Source organism: Mus caroli, chromosome 15 (genome assembly GCF_900094665.2).
Source record: "Mus caroli chromosome 15, CAROLI_EIJ_v1.1, whole genome shotgun sequence".
NCBI lineage: Eukaryota > Metazoa > Chordata > Mammalia > Rodentia > Muridae > Mus > Mus caroli.
The window spans coordinates 1,448,907-1,468,974 of NC_034584.1; the positions used below are offsets into that span (position 1 = coordinate 1,448,907).

The window sequence follows — 20,068 nt, forward strand, 5'->3', positions numbered from 1 at the left end:
GTGAAGTCGGAGTGCTGGGTTCTGATGATGGTGAGTGGTCTTGGTTTCTGTTAGTAAGATTCTTACGTTTACCTTTAGCCATCTGGTAATCTCTGGAGTTAGTTGTTATAGTTGTCTCTGTTTAGAGATTGTTCCTCTGGTGATTCTGTTACCCTCTATCAGCAGACCTGGGAGAGTAGCTCTCTCCTCTGAGTTTCAGTGGTCAGAGCAGTCTCTGCAGGCAAGCTCACCTCTTACAGGGAAGATGCACAGTTATTTGGCATTTGGACCCCCTCCTGGCTGAAGATGAAGGCCCAAAACAGGACCTTTCCCAGAAGCTTTGTTGCTTTGGCCTGTCCCAGAAGCTGTTAATTTCAGTAGTCCACACACTCACCTGTGCAGACTACTTTCTGCGGAGTCCAGGATCCAAGATGGCTCCCGCGGATCCTGAGGCAAAAACCTCTCGGGCCGGGCGGACCCCTTTCTTCTGGCCAGGAAGGTGGCCGGATGTCTGGAGCCTGAAAATGGTGCTGCCTCAGAAGCTCTGTGGCTCTCGCCTGTCCCAGAAGCTGTTAGCTTCTGTAGTCCACACTCTCACCTGTGCAGGCTGCTTTCTGCCAACTCCGGGAACCAAGGTGGCTCCCACCGATTCTGAGTCAAAATCCTAGCCTCCCAGGACGGGCTGCTGTGCAATCTTAATTGTGATTAGAGTGAAACACACTGGGTCAGAACAAATCTTAAATGGATGAAATCCTCCAAAGAACAGCCTCCCCCGCTTTTATAACCTCCTTTCCTTGGGAAAGAAAGAAAAAAATCCTTAGTTAGAACAATCTGAACATAGTAGTTTGACGAGTCGTGTCAATTTGCTCATTCAGAACAGGCTGAAATGCAGCAGAAACAACTCATCCCTCTACCATAGCATACAGACAGTCAGGTGTCTGGGAGATCCGCAGTTAATATGTGCAGAGACCACACAGGCTACTATGTATGGGGATAAACAGAAACACATAGAAAGTCACCAAAGAGACCTTGATTCATTAATCACAATACTGCTAACATCATAGGCCATAGTCATCCTTCACTTCTTTAAAGATTCATACGTGGCTGTCAAATATATGAAGTTAACTTTGCCCTTATGTAAATTGTTGTGTTATAATCAATTTGTCATGTAAAACTTAATTCTAACTTACAAAATTTAAAAAGCAAATGAAAGGATAAGAAAAACAACTATACATTGTAGTTGCAGCAAACCAGTACAACTGCTCCAAATTTTGATTTATAAAACCAGTTGTCAGATATCCACACTTACTCTTCAAGACTGAATGAAATAACTATCCTTTTTTATTTGTTAGAGTTGAAAATGTATATACAGGGGCTTCAAAACTAATTTTTTACTCCTAATAACATGTACCTTCAAATGGGTCAGACTTAAAACAAAAAAAGTAAAAGAAAATTGAACAATATTGACATATCTCACATCTGCCCACATCTCCCCTGAGAAATCTGTGTCTTCATGTCTTCATTTTGGCATCAGACCTGATCTGATGTCTGCCTAAGCTTTCACAATACATGTCCCTGCAACCATAAATGCCATAATTTAATAAAGCCTTTGCTTTAAAGGGAACACTGTGAAGGAAATAGAAAGCATCAATTTCCTTCACATTATCCCAGACAAGTAGTACAAACTCTACCTTTAAGTACACTAGTCCTGTCTGTGCTGTTCCAGCCTCATAGACTAAGAGGTCAGTGAGCATGCTTACAGGCTTTGTAATGGAAGTGATTTGGGCATTCAGGTGTCAAAAGCTTTAACAATGGATGATAAGAAATTGGTAAAGGGTTGGGGTTGGTAAAGGTGTTCTAATGGAATGGCTTTAACCTCAGAGCATTAGTTTTCACATGATGTATAAGATAGCAGAGAGCCACCAATGAAAGGATTTCTGGGGATCCTGTAAGATGTTAATTCCATCTTCCAGCATGAACAGACAGGAATTAGGTAGTGCTGCCTCCCTTGAGCTAACAAGAAAATTACATCAAATATAGATTTGAATTAAGATAAGGAGACCAAACAGCCATCAGAGTCTGAAGAGCTCATTGGTCAAGAATTTAGAATTTCTATTATAATAAAAAAGGTTTGGGGAGTGGGGACAGAATGAGTAACCAAGTCATGGGAAGGAAGCCCAAATAAATAGTGAGTGGTGAGTAACAGCCAAGTGGCCAAGATTCACACTTGAGATGGTGTGCAAGCCAAATGGCGTATATCTCACAAAAGCAGTTACGAGTCTAAAATGTGCATCACAGTGAGAAGCAGACTTGATGTCCATGGCAGAAACAGTGCACAGCGGTAAAGATAATTCATGTGATTCATTGTGTACTGTGACAACAATAGCAGGCTGGGAGAGACAACAAGAGCCCCATATGATGCGCTACAGTGGTCACAGATGCATCAAAAGTGAAGACTCACAGAATCTCTTCCATTTGTGATTTCCTCGGAAGCCATGTGGGGCTGAATCTTGGAGCAAATCAACCTATGAGAGCTAAGCAGGACAAAAGCCGGTGATCATATCCAGCCCCCGAAAGTAGCCAGAGCTGAGTGGTCCACTTCCTTGAATTCTCAACGGTGCATTTTCATGGGAGTTTGCTTGGGTTTATATTTTTCAGGTTTAACAGAAGAAGAAGCTCAAAAGTGTGTCCAGTATGAAACAAAGAAACTTATTGTTGTTTATGTGGAAATATACAAGGAAGACAAGTGCACCACAAACAAGCTGTCTGAAAAATACGAAGGTAACAGTGTTCTCTGGGCACTTTATCCAGTGTGTCCTGAGGCTGCCTGTCATTTAACCATATTGTACATGACTTCTGTGTTTTTGTTTATATTATTTTTCAGCCTCAAAACACCATGTGCTATGAGAGGAGGTATAAATTAAAAATTACCATCAGCACTGCTTAAGAAGTAGGCATTGCTAAGGTGTTCTTTTTCTTATTCTTTCACTGTTCAATTCAATGAACAGTATATTGATTTTTCTCAAAAGTAGAATCTTTATCCGGCGTTGAAAAGTAGGCTTGACTAAAAACCAGGCACCCCCACTAAGAAACTTAGGAAGCAAAGATATGTAGGTAAGTAAGCATTAAAAAGCTAGATTTGTAATGAGAATGCTGGAATTCATGCCACCTGTTCCCACAATGGCACATGTGCAGAGACAGGAATTGAATCTTTAAATTCTACTTTATTCAGACCTATGATCTGAGAAGGGAAAAGACTGACATGTTGTTGAAAGCTGTATTACACTTCACCAGCAAAGTTTATAAGGATGAGGGAAATGGATACAGCAATTACAAGAGGAATCAATCATGCCACATTCAGACCCACCCTTTGGTCATATTGTCATCCACATTCCTATGACTTGTGGATGTCTGCTGTTATCATTCCTTGCAGTATTCCCTCATTTTCTGAATATCTGGACTCAGACCCTTCTAGGAACACTGAGTTTAGTTAGAGTTTGCCTGATTCAAGCATGGATTCTGTCTGGTGTATCTAGGCTGAAAGGTAGAATGGGAACTTAACTTAGAACACACCAGTCATTGACAGTGTGATGTTAAAAACGAGTATGTGCTGACTTCTTTTTATAATGTTCCATCTTACAGAAGCATCTTTATAATGTAAAAACCATGGAAGGGGCCCATGGTCTTGTCCGTGGTCTTGTCCCTTGCTACCTCCCATTATCTCGTATTCATAAGATTTGTAATATACCGTGGATGGCATCCTGAAACTGTGCAACTTGTTGAGAGTAACTGTAGCTTCTTACCTGAAAGGCAATTCTCTGGCATAATTTTGCATGTAGAAGCAAACACATACACTTATTACTTAATGTGATTTTAAGCACCTCTGTGTCTGAAGCAATTATTATAAACAGAATAAAAATAGAAGTCAAGATTAGAAAACATTTAGTTATGGTCAGGTATCCATGTATGAATACCCTTTTTCCTGAACCTCTTAGCTTTAGCTTGTCTTTAAAAGACGATATGAAAGACTCCATTCTTGTTTCTAGCCTTTAGAAAAGGTCTCCCTATGAACCTCAGGCTGTCTTCTAACTCGTTAACCTACTCTTTTAACTTCCTAAATTGGAGGATTAGAGACTAGTGCTACTATGCATAGTATAAACATTTTGATTCTGGCAATTTCTGCTCTTATCCCAGAATAATTTTCTCAAAGTCATTATTGATTAATCAGCAATAGTTTGATCTTGATTGCCCCTCTAACAAGGCAAAACACATCTGAGTTTGTTTGATCTAATTCCACGTCATAATACCTAAATTATCTTCATTACATACTGTGATTAATTAAGTCGCTTGTTCATATATTGTTAAACTATAAAGTTTTGTTCTGTTTTTATTTAATTGGGGGACTTATAGAATTTCATACAAAAGCACTGTATTTACAATATTTCTACCCTTTTTTATTCCTCCCAACTCCTCCCATGCCCCTTCTCCACCTTCTCTCATATTCATGACCTCTCTTCTTCTATAATTATTATTATATACATATATATTTTACATATCTATATATATAGAGAGAGAGATATAGATATGCATTTGTACATAAAACCTACTGAGTCCATATAGTATTGCTCATATATCCATGTGTTTAGTAATAACTACTTGGGATTATACAACATAGGTAGACACTCAACCCTAAAGAATACTAATTCTCCCTTCTCGGTACCAATTGCCTATAATTCTTCTAGAGACTGAGCCTTGTGAAATGCCCCACCCACCCAGCATGCTGACTGGTGTTATCATTCTAAACTCTTGTTTCCTCAACTATACTGAGACTTTATGGATTCAACTTCTTTAGCGTGTGTAGGAGATAGTATCCAGCAGCAGGCATGCTGGTTTGCTGGCTTTTGCAACCTCTCTGGCCTCTTTTCACCAGTATTCCCTCAGCCCTAGTGTAGGATTCCATTTGATGTAGGGGTTGGGGCTGGGCTTGTCACAGCCACTTACTCTCTTTATGACCAGTTGTGGGGCTATGTATTAGCCTCTATCTGTTCCAAAAGGAAGCTTCTTTGATTAGGGATGGGGGCCACGTTTCTCTGGATAAAAAGGTAACTTTTTAGAGGGGGATTTATTAGATATAAAGTTTTTGTTGGCTGTTAGGACTTAGGAGGGCTTTATTGCTACTGGATTTTAAAAGGTTCTTACAAATTAATTTCCTTGCCTCGTAAGCATATGAGAGTTATAGAGAATACTAGATTCTAATAAGAGTTGTCCAAAATAACAGCGAGTTCAATGACCTTGTACAGTGAGCCATCTTGTCTGGGGAAAAAGTTAGAGGGAAAGAGAATACAGAGAAAGCCACAATTCTTTATACATTCACCTTAATTGAGGTTTAGAATGCAACGGGCATCTGTTCTCAGTAGAACTGGGAAGAAAGCAAAAGGCTACTTTTTCTTTTCCAGAAAGGCATAAGGACAGTTAGAGCAATTTTTTAGAACATTCTCTCAAGAGGCCACCATGAGGAATGAAGCTTGTGCCACCCATTCCAACAGTTATAGCTCTGAAAGAAGTCAAACTGAACTGACTACACCAAAATGTGCCCTTAAGAGGCCACAAATGTCTTAATGGAGAAAAGAGAACAAAAGAGGCCTGAAAGCATTTTAAGACCAGAAGCAAGTATGCCCTGGTCCCACCCAGATGTGAGCCTAAGGCCTTACCTCTTTCTCTACAGAGCCAAACTTTTTCAATCATCTAAATAATCATGTTCTCGCCTATGCCTTGAAATTATAATTAACTTCTACTATAAAATTCTTCTCTTCACTTAACAGCCTCATTGAATGTTATACATTCTGCTCTGAACACACAGAAGGTACATCATAGAGACGCCCAAATTTGAAATTTTCATTCTCACAAGGAATACATCTGAGAGCAAATACAAGTGTTTTGTTGCAATAATTAATAGAAAATTCTAAATATAGTATTGGAACATATCAGGGTGTGTGTGTGTGTGTGTGTGTGTGTGTTAAGCATAATCAAAATAAAAATAATAAACTTGGCAACTGCATTTACACTATATTCTACCCTCCAAAAATGTAACATGGAAAATAGTATGTAATAGAGACCAGTCCTCTCACAATATAAAATTTTGAAAAATCAATAGTATTCTGGGTAGTTTTATGTCAACTTGACATAAGCTGGAATCATTTTGGAATTGGAAACCTGAGTTGAAAAAACACCTCTACAAGATTGACCTGTGGGCAAGGCTGGGAATTATTTTCCTCAATTGGCTCTACTGATCAACTTTACACACATACTCAGAAACTGACTTTAATATGGCTTTAGTGCGCACACACACACACAAAAGACATGAACATAGAAGAGCAACACATTGAGAAGGATACCAGTGGTCCAGAGGAAGATATAAGAGAAAGAGATGGGAGGTGAAACTACTAAAAGTGATTATGTAAATGTATAAAACTGTCAACCATTTTTTCAATTCAAGAAGAAATGAAATGTCTTAGTCAGGGTTTCTATTTCTGCTAAACATCATGACCAAGAATCAAGTTGGGGAGGAAAGGGTTTATTCAGCTGACACTTTCCACATTTCTGTTGATCACCAAAGGAAGTCAGGACTGCAACTCAAGTAGGTCAGGAAGCAGGAGCTGATGCAGAGGTCATGGAGGGATGTTCCTTACTGGCTTGCTTCCTCTGGCTTGCTCAGCCTGCTCTCTTATAGAACCCACAATGGGCTAGGCCCTCCCTGCTTGACCACTAATTGAGAAAATGCCTTACAGCTGGATCTCATGGAGGCATTTCCTCTAGGGAGGCTCCTTACTCTGTGATAACTCTAGCCTGTGTCAAGTTGACACACAAACCAGCCAGTACATAGAATAATTCACACGTCCATGGGTAGGATTTCTTCTGTCCTAAACAGAACCCAACATATCTCTCAAATTCCCATTCCTTCTAAATAGTAGAAAAATATATAATTACCAGTGAAATATAAATCCATCTCTCTGGGTTTAAACTTTTACTTTTAAGTCAGATATAGGACTCTAACTGTTCCCGTTTGGTGATTCCCTGGCCTAGTTTTATTATGGAGTTGTCTGTGCACGTGAGTACATGCACACTTGTTGAGGGAACATTAGGGCACTCTGGCATCAGAGAGTGAATCCTTGTGAGCTTGTTGCTCTTGCATTTCCTCTCATGTACCATCTACCTGCTCTGGCCACTGTTGTCATGCACAGGACCTTGTCTAGTGTTGATGATCATCCCTAGGCCTGTGATTGTTGAACCCAGAGTCATGTATAGACAGGTTGTGTCTACACAGCTTGAATCTATAAAGCTATGAAGATTTCATCATCTTCCTCTAGGTTCAGGAAAGTCCAAGCTATGTTATATACATAGCAGATAACTATAAATGACTTTTCAAAGAAATTAACACTAACATGCATGCAACATTAGATGAAAGTATCCATTCACATACAACTAGAGAAAAATGAAATACAAATTTACTTCCATCAGATGTATCTAGTAAACTAAGCCCACCAAAATTCAACTCAAAGTAATAGGGCCCTCATTCTCTACTGAGGAATACATCAAATCTAAATCTCCATTCATCCTACTGCTCAAAACATTTTGTCCTTTGAAAAGGAAAATGGCCCATGTCATTGTACATTTCTATCATTCTATAGTTAATATCTTAACTTAAGTCATAAGAGGCTTGGCTTTTGATTTTTTTTCATTTAAATATTAAGAGCTGGACAATTGCTTTTTTCCCTCGGGATACTGGTCCTACTAGGTGATAATTATTAACTTCCAAAGTACGATTCCCACCAGATTTAGACAAGTGTACTTGAACATTCAAAAGGCAATGCTTCCTATTTTCTCCAACCCAGGTTTATTCATTTGTAAAGGCCATGATGTAGCTTGAATAAGGAGAGGACTAGGGAAAATGGAGTTTAGGAGTACAAGCAAAATAATTAATATCAAGAGTCTAACCCAATGAGTAAATATAGAACTCAAGGGTAGAGACAGTGTGCCCAAGGAGGCCCTGAGAACAGAATCATCCCGCATGTAAAACCACCGAGGAAAGGGTACAAGGAGTATTTCTGAATTGCTTAAATGTTTACTATGCTGACAATGTGATGTTTTGTTTTTTTTTTTTTTAATTTGAAGTCACCCAATATTGAAGTTATAACTTTCAGGAGGCAGTCTAGGAGGCTCTTCCTGACCACCACATCCATCATGCCTTCCCACAGGTTCACACTGCAGCCTGCACCCATGCTCTCTCAGCATCCGTCACACTATGCCATGTTTACTTCTTCTCTTTTATTAACTTTTAAGATAATCTAGGACCCTGTCACCATCTCTAAGCTCTCTATTCTTAAGGAATTACAAATACACATGACAGGCAGAAAGAAAGAGAGAATGAGGGAAGAAAAAAGGAGGAAGAGCAAGACGGAAGGGTTTCAACACTTTTCAAGATCTTCCTATATCCCGGGCACTATTTTGTTGTGTGTGTAAAGTTAATTAATTCATTGACTAATTGATTAATTTAAAAGAAACATTTCAAAGGGATGTTTTCCTAGTTATGACATGCACTGAAAACACTAAGTAATACCCTTGCCAGCCCACTGCCTGAATTCAAACTTTGTCTCCAGTATAGATTCACTATGTGACCAACATCAAGAGCTTAATCTTTCCTTTGTCTATGGTTTTTCACACACACATGAAATGAAAATAATAGTAGTATTTACTTTGTGTGCATATCTTGAAAATCCTCATTAAGTGAGAAGAACAACATCTGCCTTCTATTAAACACTGCATTTGTAGTCACTGACTTTGTAGTTGACCATAGGACACAAGACAAAAGGCTGCTAAAGATATAACTTCATGGTAGAGTGCTTGCCTAGCAAGCAGAGGGCCCTGAGTATATTGAAATTGAATTCCTTTAAAAGCCAGCTAATAGTATTTTATTAATGATTTTCATTCCTTAAGACCACCTGCCTAGCATATATAACTTCTTGGGATTAATGTATCTGTAAAAATGTGGTATCAAACCAAATATTCGCTACATGACAGTCACTGTCCTGTCAATCAATACAACATCAACATAAGATCAGATATTAATTTAAACTCCCGGACCCTGATGTTCAACAAAAATAAATACAAAAACATTTGAAAGAATTTTTCTTATACTATCAAAAGGTTGAGATCTCTTTGCAAGTATTTCTCCCATTCTATACCATCTCACTTGAGAATTTCTGACAGTAATGACATGCCTAACTTTTACTGGAAGTCTAGAGCAGTGGCTCTCAGGCTTCATAATGCTGTGACCCTCTAATATAGTTCTTCATGTTGTGGTGACTCCTAGGCATAAAATTACTTTTGTCACTTCATAACTGCAATTTTGCTGCTGTTATGAATTGTAATGTGAATAGCTGTGTTTTTCGATGATCTTAGGTGATTCCTCTGAAAGGGTCATTCAAAGCCCAAAGGGCAAGACCCAAAGGTTGCAAATCTGTAGAGACCTGGGTAATGCTACTGACTCTCAGTCATATCTCTGGTTGTCATTCGGTCTATTTCATTCCCCATCCATGTTGATAATTTTAAGTCTATAAACATTCCATCATGTTTTTTCTTGGTCTGGAATTTCTAAGTTTCTAGCATAGCAGTAAAAGGTTCATGGTTTGTGTTACTCCACAGACTCCAGACATAGGGGAGGATAAATCCAAAGCTAGGAGGTCTGCTTCAAATCAAGAGAAGAGAAGTTGGAAAATAGGGTACGTGTACATTCCACTGCAGCAGCCTGTTGCTAACTATGCATTTCAAAACAAATTGCTTGCAGCTTCAGTATCCGCAGTGGCAGTAATATCTACTTAGCTTCGTCCTGACAGTTATGTAGGATAATGAGTGTAAAGAGCCTGGTGTGTACCCTGTGCTGACTAAATGGCACCATTGGCACCGTTACTGTAATTTGAGTTATTAATCCCCCTGTAGAGATTAAAAAAAAAAACAAAAACAAAAAAACGCTCTCTCACATTTTCCTCCGAGCTTACTTCTTGGCAGGACCTGACTGTGCTATCTACATTGCCCTCCTGAGAAAATTGACTTGTCTTTGAAGTATGAATTTTCAATAAAATTAAATGGATCATTTTCTTGAATCATCTTGCAGGTTCCTTTTTGCAGGGATCAGAGAAATCCATTTCCCTGGTCCAGGGCGGGAGGAGTCAGCAGGCAGCAGCCTTGGCTTGGGAGAAGGGCACCTCTGGTCCAGAGGAGAATGTCTATTCTGAGTGGCTAGAATCGGTGAAGGAAAACCCTGTTGTGGTTGATTATAAGGTGAGACTGAAGAGTTCTGTGGGTAAAGGGGCTCCACAGTTCATCAGCCCAAAGTGCATGCCACACCATTCCCTTTTCCGTTTCCTCTTTAGACGATAGACAGAATGTCTGCTTCCAATGTACAGTCGTGATGCACACTTACAAAAAGTCTTAAATTGCACATCTATGGCTCTTATAATTTAAGTGAGTGTTCTATAATTGCTAGCATACATGAAATACTGAGAAGAGATATTTGGTTAGTAAAATTGTTCACACTTGCCAGGGACTAGCAAACACTCTTCATCTCACTGTGGAACAGAAACATTCAGGTTTGGGGGTTTCATGCAACTCTACCTTGTGAGCATATGAGGAAAGTTTTAGATCCATTTGGTTTCCAGCCTCCATCACCCTCGATTCAATTTTCCAATTTTGTATTTGTTATAATTAGACCAAATGGTGAGTTCTGTCACTCATGGGATCCTTTGTATAATATCACATCATTTAAAGTCAGATTTGCCTATGGCATAACTGCATTTTAAAAGGCACCTCAAAGCTATTCTGTTGCCTTCATCTAAATAGAGATAGAACATTGGATCATTATGAACATGGGATTATTTACATGCAGCAGAAAAACATGTGTACTCCAGGAGTTATGGTAGGAACGAGGTCAGCTGTCCAGATGAACAACATTGTAGCACACACAACCCTAGGTGGTTGTTTCTTTCAGCTTTATAGAAAGGTTACAGAGCAAGCAAGTTTTTCCCTCTTGCAGCTGTTGCTTGCTTTATTTGTTACAATCCTCCCACTCACGTGAATGGCAAGTTCACCTCTCCATTTCCTCCCACTGGGCATTTTCTCATCTTACTCCAACAAAAGCCAGTGTGCATCCATAGACAGAGAGGGAGGGAACCTCCCCTCACCCTCTCCAGGCCTCCTGCCTGAGTCAAGGTTAATGAGCTAACTGCAGAGCACTAATGAGCTTTGGTAGTTCTTGGTGGCCTAGCTCAGCACTTTTGCTGCTTATGTTTGATGTTTCATAAATAACATGATGCAAGCCTAAATAAACAACATGTGGCTTCCTTCACAGCAGACCTGCAGGGACGGTTAATTCTACAGTTTTTTCCTGCCCTCACGCACTAGGCTTTCCCCTCCTGGCTCAACAGCCAGCTGACTACACTGGTTTCTCTAATAATTCCTTGGGAATGTGGGTTTGTTTGTTTGTTTGTTTGTTTGTTTGTTTGTTTGTTTGTTTGATGTTTTTGTTAAGCATTGATTTGATGAGAACTAGGTAGTGCTGACAAAACACTGACTTCCAGAGTGGAAGGGACCAGAGTTGTCTCTGTCACCTGTTCGCAGCTTGCCCCAATCACAGACTTGGTCAGAAACATACCATGTGCAGTGACAAAACGGAACAACCTCAGGAGAGCACTTCAAGAGTATGCAGCCAAGTTTGATCCTTGCCAGTGTGCTCCATGTCCCAATAATGGCCGCCCCAGGCTCTCAGGCACGGAATGCCTGTGTGTGTGCCAGAGCGGCACCTACGGTGAGAACTGTGAGCTCAGGTCCCCGGATTACAAATCTGGTAAGTGTCAGGAACTGATTGTCAGGTCAGTATTTTTCCCTTTAAAATATATAATTATAGGTTGATGAATTTGACAAAATAAAACTCACATGTGTACCTCGTGTTGTGAACAAGCTCCCAAATATTAGATGCCAAGGACAAACCAATGCCCAACTCTGCTGTAATCTATGAGCCGAATGACACTAGAAAAATTATCTAACCGCTCCAAGGTACAAGATCCTGATCAATAAAGATGGGGTTAATCCTGTTATTACTTGAAGGTTGAGGTGTGTGTGTGTGTGTGTGTGTGTGTGTGTGTGTGTGTGTGTACACAGATGTGTGCGTGTGTGTGTGTGTACAGATGTGTGTGTTTAGTTATGTTCTAAAGCATATATAAAGGATTCATAGTAAAATTATAAAATTAGACATTATAAAATAAAAGCACGATAGTGTGTTATAGTTTTTCTTTTATTGCTGTGACACAACATCATGAACAAGACAGCTGAGAGAAGAAAGGGTTTCCTGGGGATTGCATTTCCAGAACGTTGGAATGTTATGGAAAAAGGAAGCAGAGAGAGAACACTAGAAACAGTGCACAGCTTTTGAAACTTTGAAGTCCACCCCCAGTAACTCACTTCTTCCAGCAAAGCCACACCTCCTAAGCCTCCCCAAAACAAGGATACCAACTAGAATTCAAATATTCAAATGCCAGGAACTATGGGGCACATTTATTTTTCAAACCACCACGTTACCAGAGAAGTATATTAGTATGTGTGTTATAATGTATAAGCATGATATTTCATAATAAAGAATAAATTAAGCTATATGCAAAGTTTTCGTGCATGGCTAAATAAACTCAGATTTTTCTTAGAGAAGAAATGAGGTCTATGAGTAAGAATATGTTCTAATAACTATAAGAGTGTAAATGTGATATACACTTCTGTTAGTGTTCTATTGCTGTGAAGATGCATCATGCCCATGACAACTCTAAGAATGGAAGGACTTAATTAGGGCTTGCTTATAGTTCTAGAGAGTTAGTCCATTATCAACATAGTGGGGAGCATGGAGGCAGACACTGTAGCTAAGAGTTCTACACCCAGATCCAAAACTTCAAAGCATACTCCTAATGACACACTTCCTTCGATAAGGTCACACTCCTAATACCTCTCTGGTAGTACCACTCCCTGATCATCAGGCATTCAAATATATGAGGCTATGGAGTCCATTCTTACTCAAACCCCAATATTGTTCAGAAGATTTTTATTTTTGTACATATATATTTATTAATAATTTAAATGATTTCTCTCTGTTGCCATTTTATTCATGTCTGTGAGAACTGGAAAAAGAATCAGACATTGTATCAGACCCCTGCCAACATGGCTCCTTGCAGCCTTCACTGCAAAGCTGCAACATCCCACAAAGCATGTCACGGAGCCAATGTGAGGAGACCATGTTGCCTGAGTCTCAAAGCCCAGATTTTCTTCAAACCAGGATGGCTATGGGTCTTCCTCTGTTACAGATGCAGTGGATGGAAACTGGGGCTGCTGGTCTTCCTGGAGTGCATGCAATGCTGCTTATAGGAGATCAAGAACCCGAGAGTGTAATAACCCTGCGCCACAGCGAGGAGGACAAAGCTGTGGTGGCAAGGATCATCAAGAAGAAGACTGTACATTCTCAATAATGGAAAATGTGTAAGGTCGGGTGTGAGGGAGCAAAGGATCACTGGTTTGCATTTACCACTGTTAGTTGAGAAGTGCTTAGAATTTTAGATCTGCCTACACAATATACTATTGAAGCACAAAATCTGCTACTACCCTTAACTCACTAAGTAGCAGGTTCCCTATTTAATCAGTATCAGTATATGATGAATATGTTAGACAGACTGGCCATGTTGCTTTAATGTATGCATGCATGAATATATGTATGTGTGTGCACATGCACATATTGATTTCTTTCCCTTTTAGTGGACAACCATGTATCAATGATGATGATGAAATGAAAGAGGTAGACCTTGCTGAGCCAGAAGCAGATTCAGGGTGTTCTCAACCACCTCTCCCAGAAAACGCATTTACCTGGGTGAGTGTCCTGAATGTAACTCTTGGTTTGAAGTTCAAAAAAGAGGACTTGAAAGCAAGTCCAAAAGAAGGTTTTCTTTTAATTACAGTTGTTATTTCCCTACTTTAATAATATGCCGACTCAAAAGCACAAGGGACCATCCAGAAATGCTGGAACACCCTTTCATCTTGAATACCCTGGGGTACCTTCACATCTGTCAGTCAAGGAGGAGCCAGGTGATGTTTTCCTTTGTACCACTCCAGCCATAAGAAGGTGACAGACTGAGTGAAGAATGAAGGTTCAACACAGAGTAGCTTTGGATGACTGGAACAGTTTCCAACTAAGACCTGGCTGTTTCCTTGTGACTCTAAGGCATATTCCCCAAGACATAAAGGTGACCTGGACATAAGCATAAGAGTTGAACCTTCATTGATTGGTTAGGTTAGAAATTTGTAGACCCTTGACCAGTCAAAACAATTCTAACATCTTTTAAAATTTGTCCTTTTCATTAAGTCACAATATGTTTCTATGCTTTTTATAAGATATGAGTCTTGTCACATGAGTCTGTGGCTTTAGACTGAATCATATATATATATATATATATATATATATATATATATATATATATATATTACATCTTTTCCTCAATTACATTTCCAATGCTATCCCAAAAGTCCCCCATACCTACCCTCCCACTCCCCTACCCACCCTTCCCATTTTTTTGGCCCTGGCGTTCCCCTGTACTGGGGCATATAAAGTTTGCATGTCCAATGGGCCTCTCTTTCCAGTGATAGCCGACTAGGCCATCTTTTGATACATATGCAGCTAGATAGACTAAATTCTTTAGGAGATATATAACATTAAAATTGATCACAAAAGGCTTGCTCTCTGGCCATTTTACATTTTTTAAATGAATAAAACCTTTAAATTCATCTTTTTTCCAATAGTATATTTATTATCAAAACTCAGTATCATACAAATCTCCAACATCACCATCATAGATATCCATGACAGATAGCCCATGCCGCGTGTACTAATATACCTTGCCTTATGGTCATAAGAAGAGGCATTTTGGAAGGAGATCATTTCAGTCTTTATTCCAGGGTAGAGGACTTGGTCTCACCAATGCAATGGAAGGCATGTTAAAACACAGAGCAGGCACTTCCATTCCCACAATCTGGTTCACAAGCTCTCAAGTGCTGCCTCAAAAAGACAATATCCACAAATGTCCACACTGTGCTAATGCTGCTAGATTGGAAGTCACAGAGCAGGGAGCGATCCTTTAGAACAGGCATCAGCAAAGTACAGCCTCAGGGCTCAATCTAGTTTGTTACTTTAAAAAAAAAATTACAACACAGCCATATTTATTTACATATTACATATGACTGCTTCCATTAAATAGTAGAAAATATGAACAACTGTGACAGATGCTTTTATGACCAGCAACTGACTAATGCAAGCCCTTTATAGAAAAATATTTTCTAGTTCCTGCTTTAGAAGACCCATGTCAAAATTATATATTGTCATATAAAGCTGCCTAAATAATGTTTAACATGTTTACACCAGCTGAACATTAAAACTTTTAAATTTTTTTATTATTTAATTTTAAAAACCCAATGGGGCTTTAAACAGGAATTCATTATGCTTATGGATATTTTTATAAAATTAGATTATGTCCCTTGCTCCATTCCCTGATGTAACCAAGTCCCATAGACTAGATCAATTTATGTATTAGGAAGAGTTATTTAAACCTGGTGTTATGGAGTACATCTTTAGTCCCAACACTCAGAAGGCAGAGACAAATGGATCTATGTGAGTTCAAGGCCAGCTTGATATTCATAGTGATTTATAGGCGAGGCAGGACCATGCAGTGAGATCCTGTCTCAAAAAATAAAACCAAGCAAACAAACAAAGTAGTAGTTTAACAGACAGTTGTGGGATTTGGGAAATAAAAGTGTTTGAGAATCTCTCTGCCTTCTGATCTCAGTAACTGCAACATATTTGTATATGTTATTGCTTCCTGGGAGAAATGGAGGCAAGAATTCAAAGCAGTGACTTATTTCAGAAACAAAGTGACAGGAGGTAAGGGCAGTAGCATGAGTTAGCTTTAACTAATAGTTTAAGAAGTGCAAGACCCAATTTTTATCTTGAAATTTTTAGTGACTCCCCATAAAAAAATACCTTATCCATTATCTGGGAAATGTATAATGACTAATCTGCTTCTAGGATTGGCACATGCTTCTTATAAATGTAAGATGGCCATGCAATGAACAGCCATGACACTATGAGCATAAAGCTTTTCTTTTCTAGCAACATTGGGTATTTGTGTCATGTCTCATTGCTGTGGCCCATGTTCTAGCAAACATGTGAATGGAGAAAAAGAATATGACTAAATCCTTAAACAATTACTTACAGAATTAATTCCAGGAGGATATATTTTGGCTCATGGTTTCGGATGGGAATGTTGTAGCTGAATAAGCAACAGTGAGGGAAGAGCCTGTCCATGGTGGCAAGGGCCTGAGGAGGCCTGCTCACATCTCCACAGACTAGGAAGCACACAGAGTCCAGGTGGAAAGTGTGAACCAGCTGTAAGGTCTAAGGCCTGAACCCCAGGAGCACACTTCCTCCCACTAGACTCCATTTCTTTACGGTTTCTGAACGTCCCGTCCCAGCACCACTGTATAGGAAACAAGTGTTCAAACAGATAAACCTGCAAGGAATGTTTCACAGTCAACCCATAACATGAGGCATCATCACATAGAGTTTTGTTTGGTTGAGTGTGTGTGTGTGTGTGTGTGTGTGTGTGTGTGTGTTGTATATCTATGTGCACATTTGTGCATGTGTATATACAGGTGTGCATGGGGGCCTGACAACAACTTTAAATGCCCTCTTCTGTTGCTTTCTTTTTTATTATTTTTGAGACAAGCTCTCTCACTCAACCAGGAGTGAGACTAGACTAGACTAGACTAGACTAGACTAGACTAGACTAGACTAGACTAGACTAGACTAGACTCAGTGGCTAGATTAAGTGCCCAGCAAGCCCCAGAAAACCTCCTGTCTCTGCCCACCATCAATGTTCAAGTTACAGATAGTTGTCACCACATCTGGATTTTACATTGGTGGGGAAGATTGAAAATCAGGTCGATGTGCTTACACAGCAAGCCCCAAGGAGGAAGTTTTGCCATCTGTTTGGTTTTGGTTTTGTCCGTGGGTGCAAGAGCCCAAGAAGGCTTGCTTAGCTCTCCACAGACCCCAGAAGCACAAAAAGCTCAGGTAGAAAGTGCAACCTGTCTGTAACGTGTAAGGCATACTAGTTCCATTGTGTAGTCTTGGCTAGATTTAAACACATAGAGTTCTACTACCTCTGCCTCCAAAATACTGTGATTAAAGGCATGTACTATCATACTCAAAAGCAGAGGGAATTCCAGTACAAAAGGTATAATTAGTTTAAGGCAGAAAAATGAATTCAGAGAATGAAAAGCTACAAAGTTATCCAAGAACAAAAATGAGGAGGAGGAAGAAGAAGAGGAGGAAGGAGGAGGAAGAATGAAAAGACATTTGGACTGAATTTAGGAACAGAATCTTAAGAAGACAGTTGTGTAGATACCAAGAGGATGCACTGGGCAGAATCCAGGGAGACCTAGGGTATCCAGAGATGATAATTCATCACAGTCATGATTTCTTCTTTCTCTTTTAATTCTAGGATGAGAAGAAACTGTACTCAGTTGGGGAGGAAGTGGAAATTTCATGTCTTACTGGATTCACAGCCATTGGATTCCAGTACTTGAGATGTTTACCAGACAGAACCTGGAGTCAAGGAGATGTGGAATGCCGAAGTAAGCCTGGGGCAAGCACAAGCATTTGCATGACTCCCACACAGAATGGATGCCAGTACAAATAGAGCAGAGTCAGTTCAGTTCATCTTACGGATTTGTTAGCAACAGTGGTGAAAAGACTTAGTGAAGCAGTAAAAGGGGCTCATTTGCTAACGTTATATTTCATAATACCAGATTTCAGCTCTCCTGCCCTTGCATATTAACCTTATACACACAGCACTATGAAGTATGCCTCCAAAAAGAAATTTATGGAACCAGAAAACTTATTTAACCATGGGTATCTGCCTTGGGTGATGTAAAAATTGAAACAAATGGATAAATCTCAAAAGTGTAATACTCAGATTTGGAATTTTGTATAAGATACCATAATCTACAAATCACTATGTTTTGGAGGGTTCAATTACATCCTTCACCAGAAAAGACTGAGTCAAATATGTGTTTTCTGTGACTATCCATGCTATTGGAAGGTAAAAACAGATTCAAACAAGACTCAGAAAAGGTACCTCAAACACCTCTGGAATCACTTATGTAGAGCTGCGAGCACTGTCAACTAAAATGATCTGTGTCTGTCATTCACAGTGTAGTGACTTACCTTAAGAAAAACACAAAAGGAAGGTAGAGGGATGGTTCAGTAGTTAAGAGCACTTGCTACTCATGCAGAGGATGCAAGTTTGATTCCAAGAACCCCATGGCAGCTCACAACCATCTATATATACAGTTTCAGGAGATGGACATCCTCTTCTGTCTCCTTAGGCATGACATCAGGCACACCTGTGATACACCACACACACACACACACACGCAAATACACATATAAAATAAAAAATAGATAAATTCTTTAAAAGGATGAAAAGCTCAAGAGGTAGAAAAATAAAGGAAATTATTTCTTGACAGAAAAAATATTCAAAAGATTTGACAAAAGGTGAGTGTGGGGCCAGTTCCTCAGTAAATCATCGTTTGTTATCAGGATTACAGGATTTGTTTTAGTGGGGTTACTGAGAAGCTAGAGATTTTTAACTACAAAGTTCACTGATTAAAAGGAGGTACCACAGCTGAGCAAACACAGTAAGTCTCACTTGCATCACTGCTTTGGTCACACATCATCATCTGAGTACATTTGTTGACTCTTCTGCTCCACTGAACACATCTGAGATATTGTTCTCCCTGCAGGGACCTCGTGCCTCAAGCCCGTTGTTCAGGATGTCCTGACCATCTCCCCATTTCAGAGAGTGTATCAGATTGGGGAGTCCATTGAGCTGACATGCCCCAGAGGCTTTGTTGTTGCTGGACCATCAAGGTATACATGCAAGGAAGACTCCTGGACACCTCCCATTTCAAATTCACTGACCTGTGAACAAGGTGAGCAGGGGTGCGGGATTTATGATTCCAAAAGGTTTGGCTCCACAGGATCCGTAATTCAGCATCCAAAGCATTGCTTCTGCTCAACTAGATGTCAGAATGAAAAGGGAATCTTAGTTTGCCCTGTGCAGATGATGAGATAATACCTTATTGGCCAAGTAAGTGTTTACATCTTAGAGGATGTGTTCAATTTCCCTTTCCAATAGAAAACTTCAAGCGTTACAGGGAGTCCAAGATCTCTCATCTAACAAGACAGAACTGATAATAACTGAAAGTTATGGTTCCAGTAGAAAATAGTGGGAAACCTATAATTAGGCATTGTGTTCATTACCTATATCTGAAGTTTTCTAATTCTTTTAGTCTGCCATCTGATTCTCCTTATATCAGCTCCTCTAAATGATGTATTTTTCTGCTACGTAGAATCCTTTTAATTTCTGCCCAAGTCCCACCTTCCTAACATTGATGTTATTGAACCAGAAAGAAATTGGTGTCTGGTATTTGTCCCAGCTAGAGAGAAATTTAAGTTTTTTTATTACAAAAAAATAGAAGAAATAGATCTTTTAACCTTGATTTGCACACAAATTTGTACCAAATGTCCCATGGAATACCACAACTATGAAGATACTTTATGTACCAATTTTAAAAATTTTTTAGTCAATATAAAATTTTAAGAACCCTCCCCTGGTGAGTACTGCTTCTCTGGAGCTGAAATCAATTGTTTTGAAGAGAAGAAACTATAGGCATATCTTTGAGACAACTCACTAGAGAACAGTATGAATTTTCATATTTCCCTAAATCTTCTAACTGGTTTCATCCACAACTAATTTTAAAATGGGCTTTGGAAATTGCTTTAATTTGACTGTTTAAAACCTTTGTTTTAAAAGCAAGTCTATTTTTCAATTTTGACAGTTTATATATTGAATCTATATAATAACAATGGTAGCTGGCTTTGTCAAAAATG

At 39.3% G+C, this 20,068-nt stretch overlaps 1 protein-coding gene and 1 long non-coding RNA gene across 2 annotated transcripts in view; one reads left to right on the plus strand and one right to left on the minus strand.

Moving 5' to 3' along the window:
- LOC110310602 overlaps positions 1-20,068 on the minus strand; it is a 274,028-nt gene that overhangs the window by 209,207 nt on the left and 44,753 nt on the right. The gene's annotated exons all lie outside the window — the stretch shown is intronic.
- The window catches only part of C6 (complement C6), a 73,941-nt gene that overhangs the window by 40,093 nt on the left and 13,780 nt on the right, over positions 1-20,068 (plus strand). Inside the window, exons 9-15 of the mRNA XM_021183668.2 lie at positions 2,638-2,760; positions 10,151-10,317; positions 11,653-11,878; positions 13,377-13,548; positions 13,822-13,933; positions 17,616-17,748; positions 18,919-19,107. Coding sequence (XP_021039327.1) covers positions 2,638-2,760; positions 10,151-10,317; positions 11,653-11,878; positions 13,377-13,548; positions 13,822-13,933; positions 17,616-17,748; positions 18,919-19,107 — 1,122 coding nt within the window. The remainder of the gene's footprint in view (positions 1-2,637; positions 2,761-10,150; positions 10,318-11,652; positions 11,879-13,376; positions 13,549-13,821; positions 13,934-17,615; positions 17,749-18,918; positions 19,108-20,068) is intronic.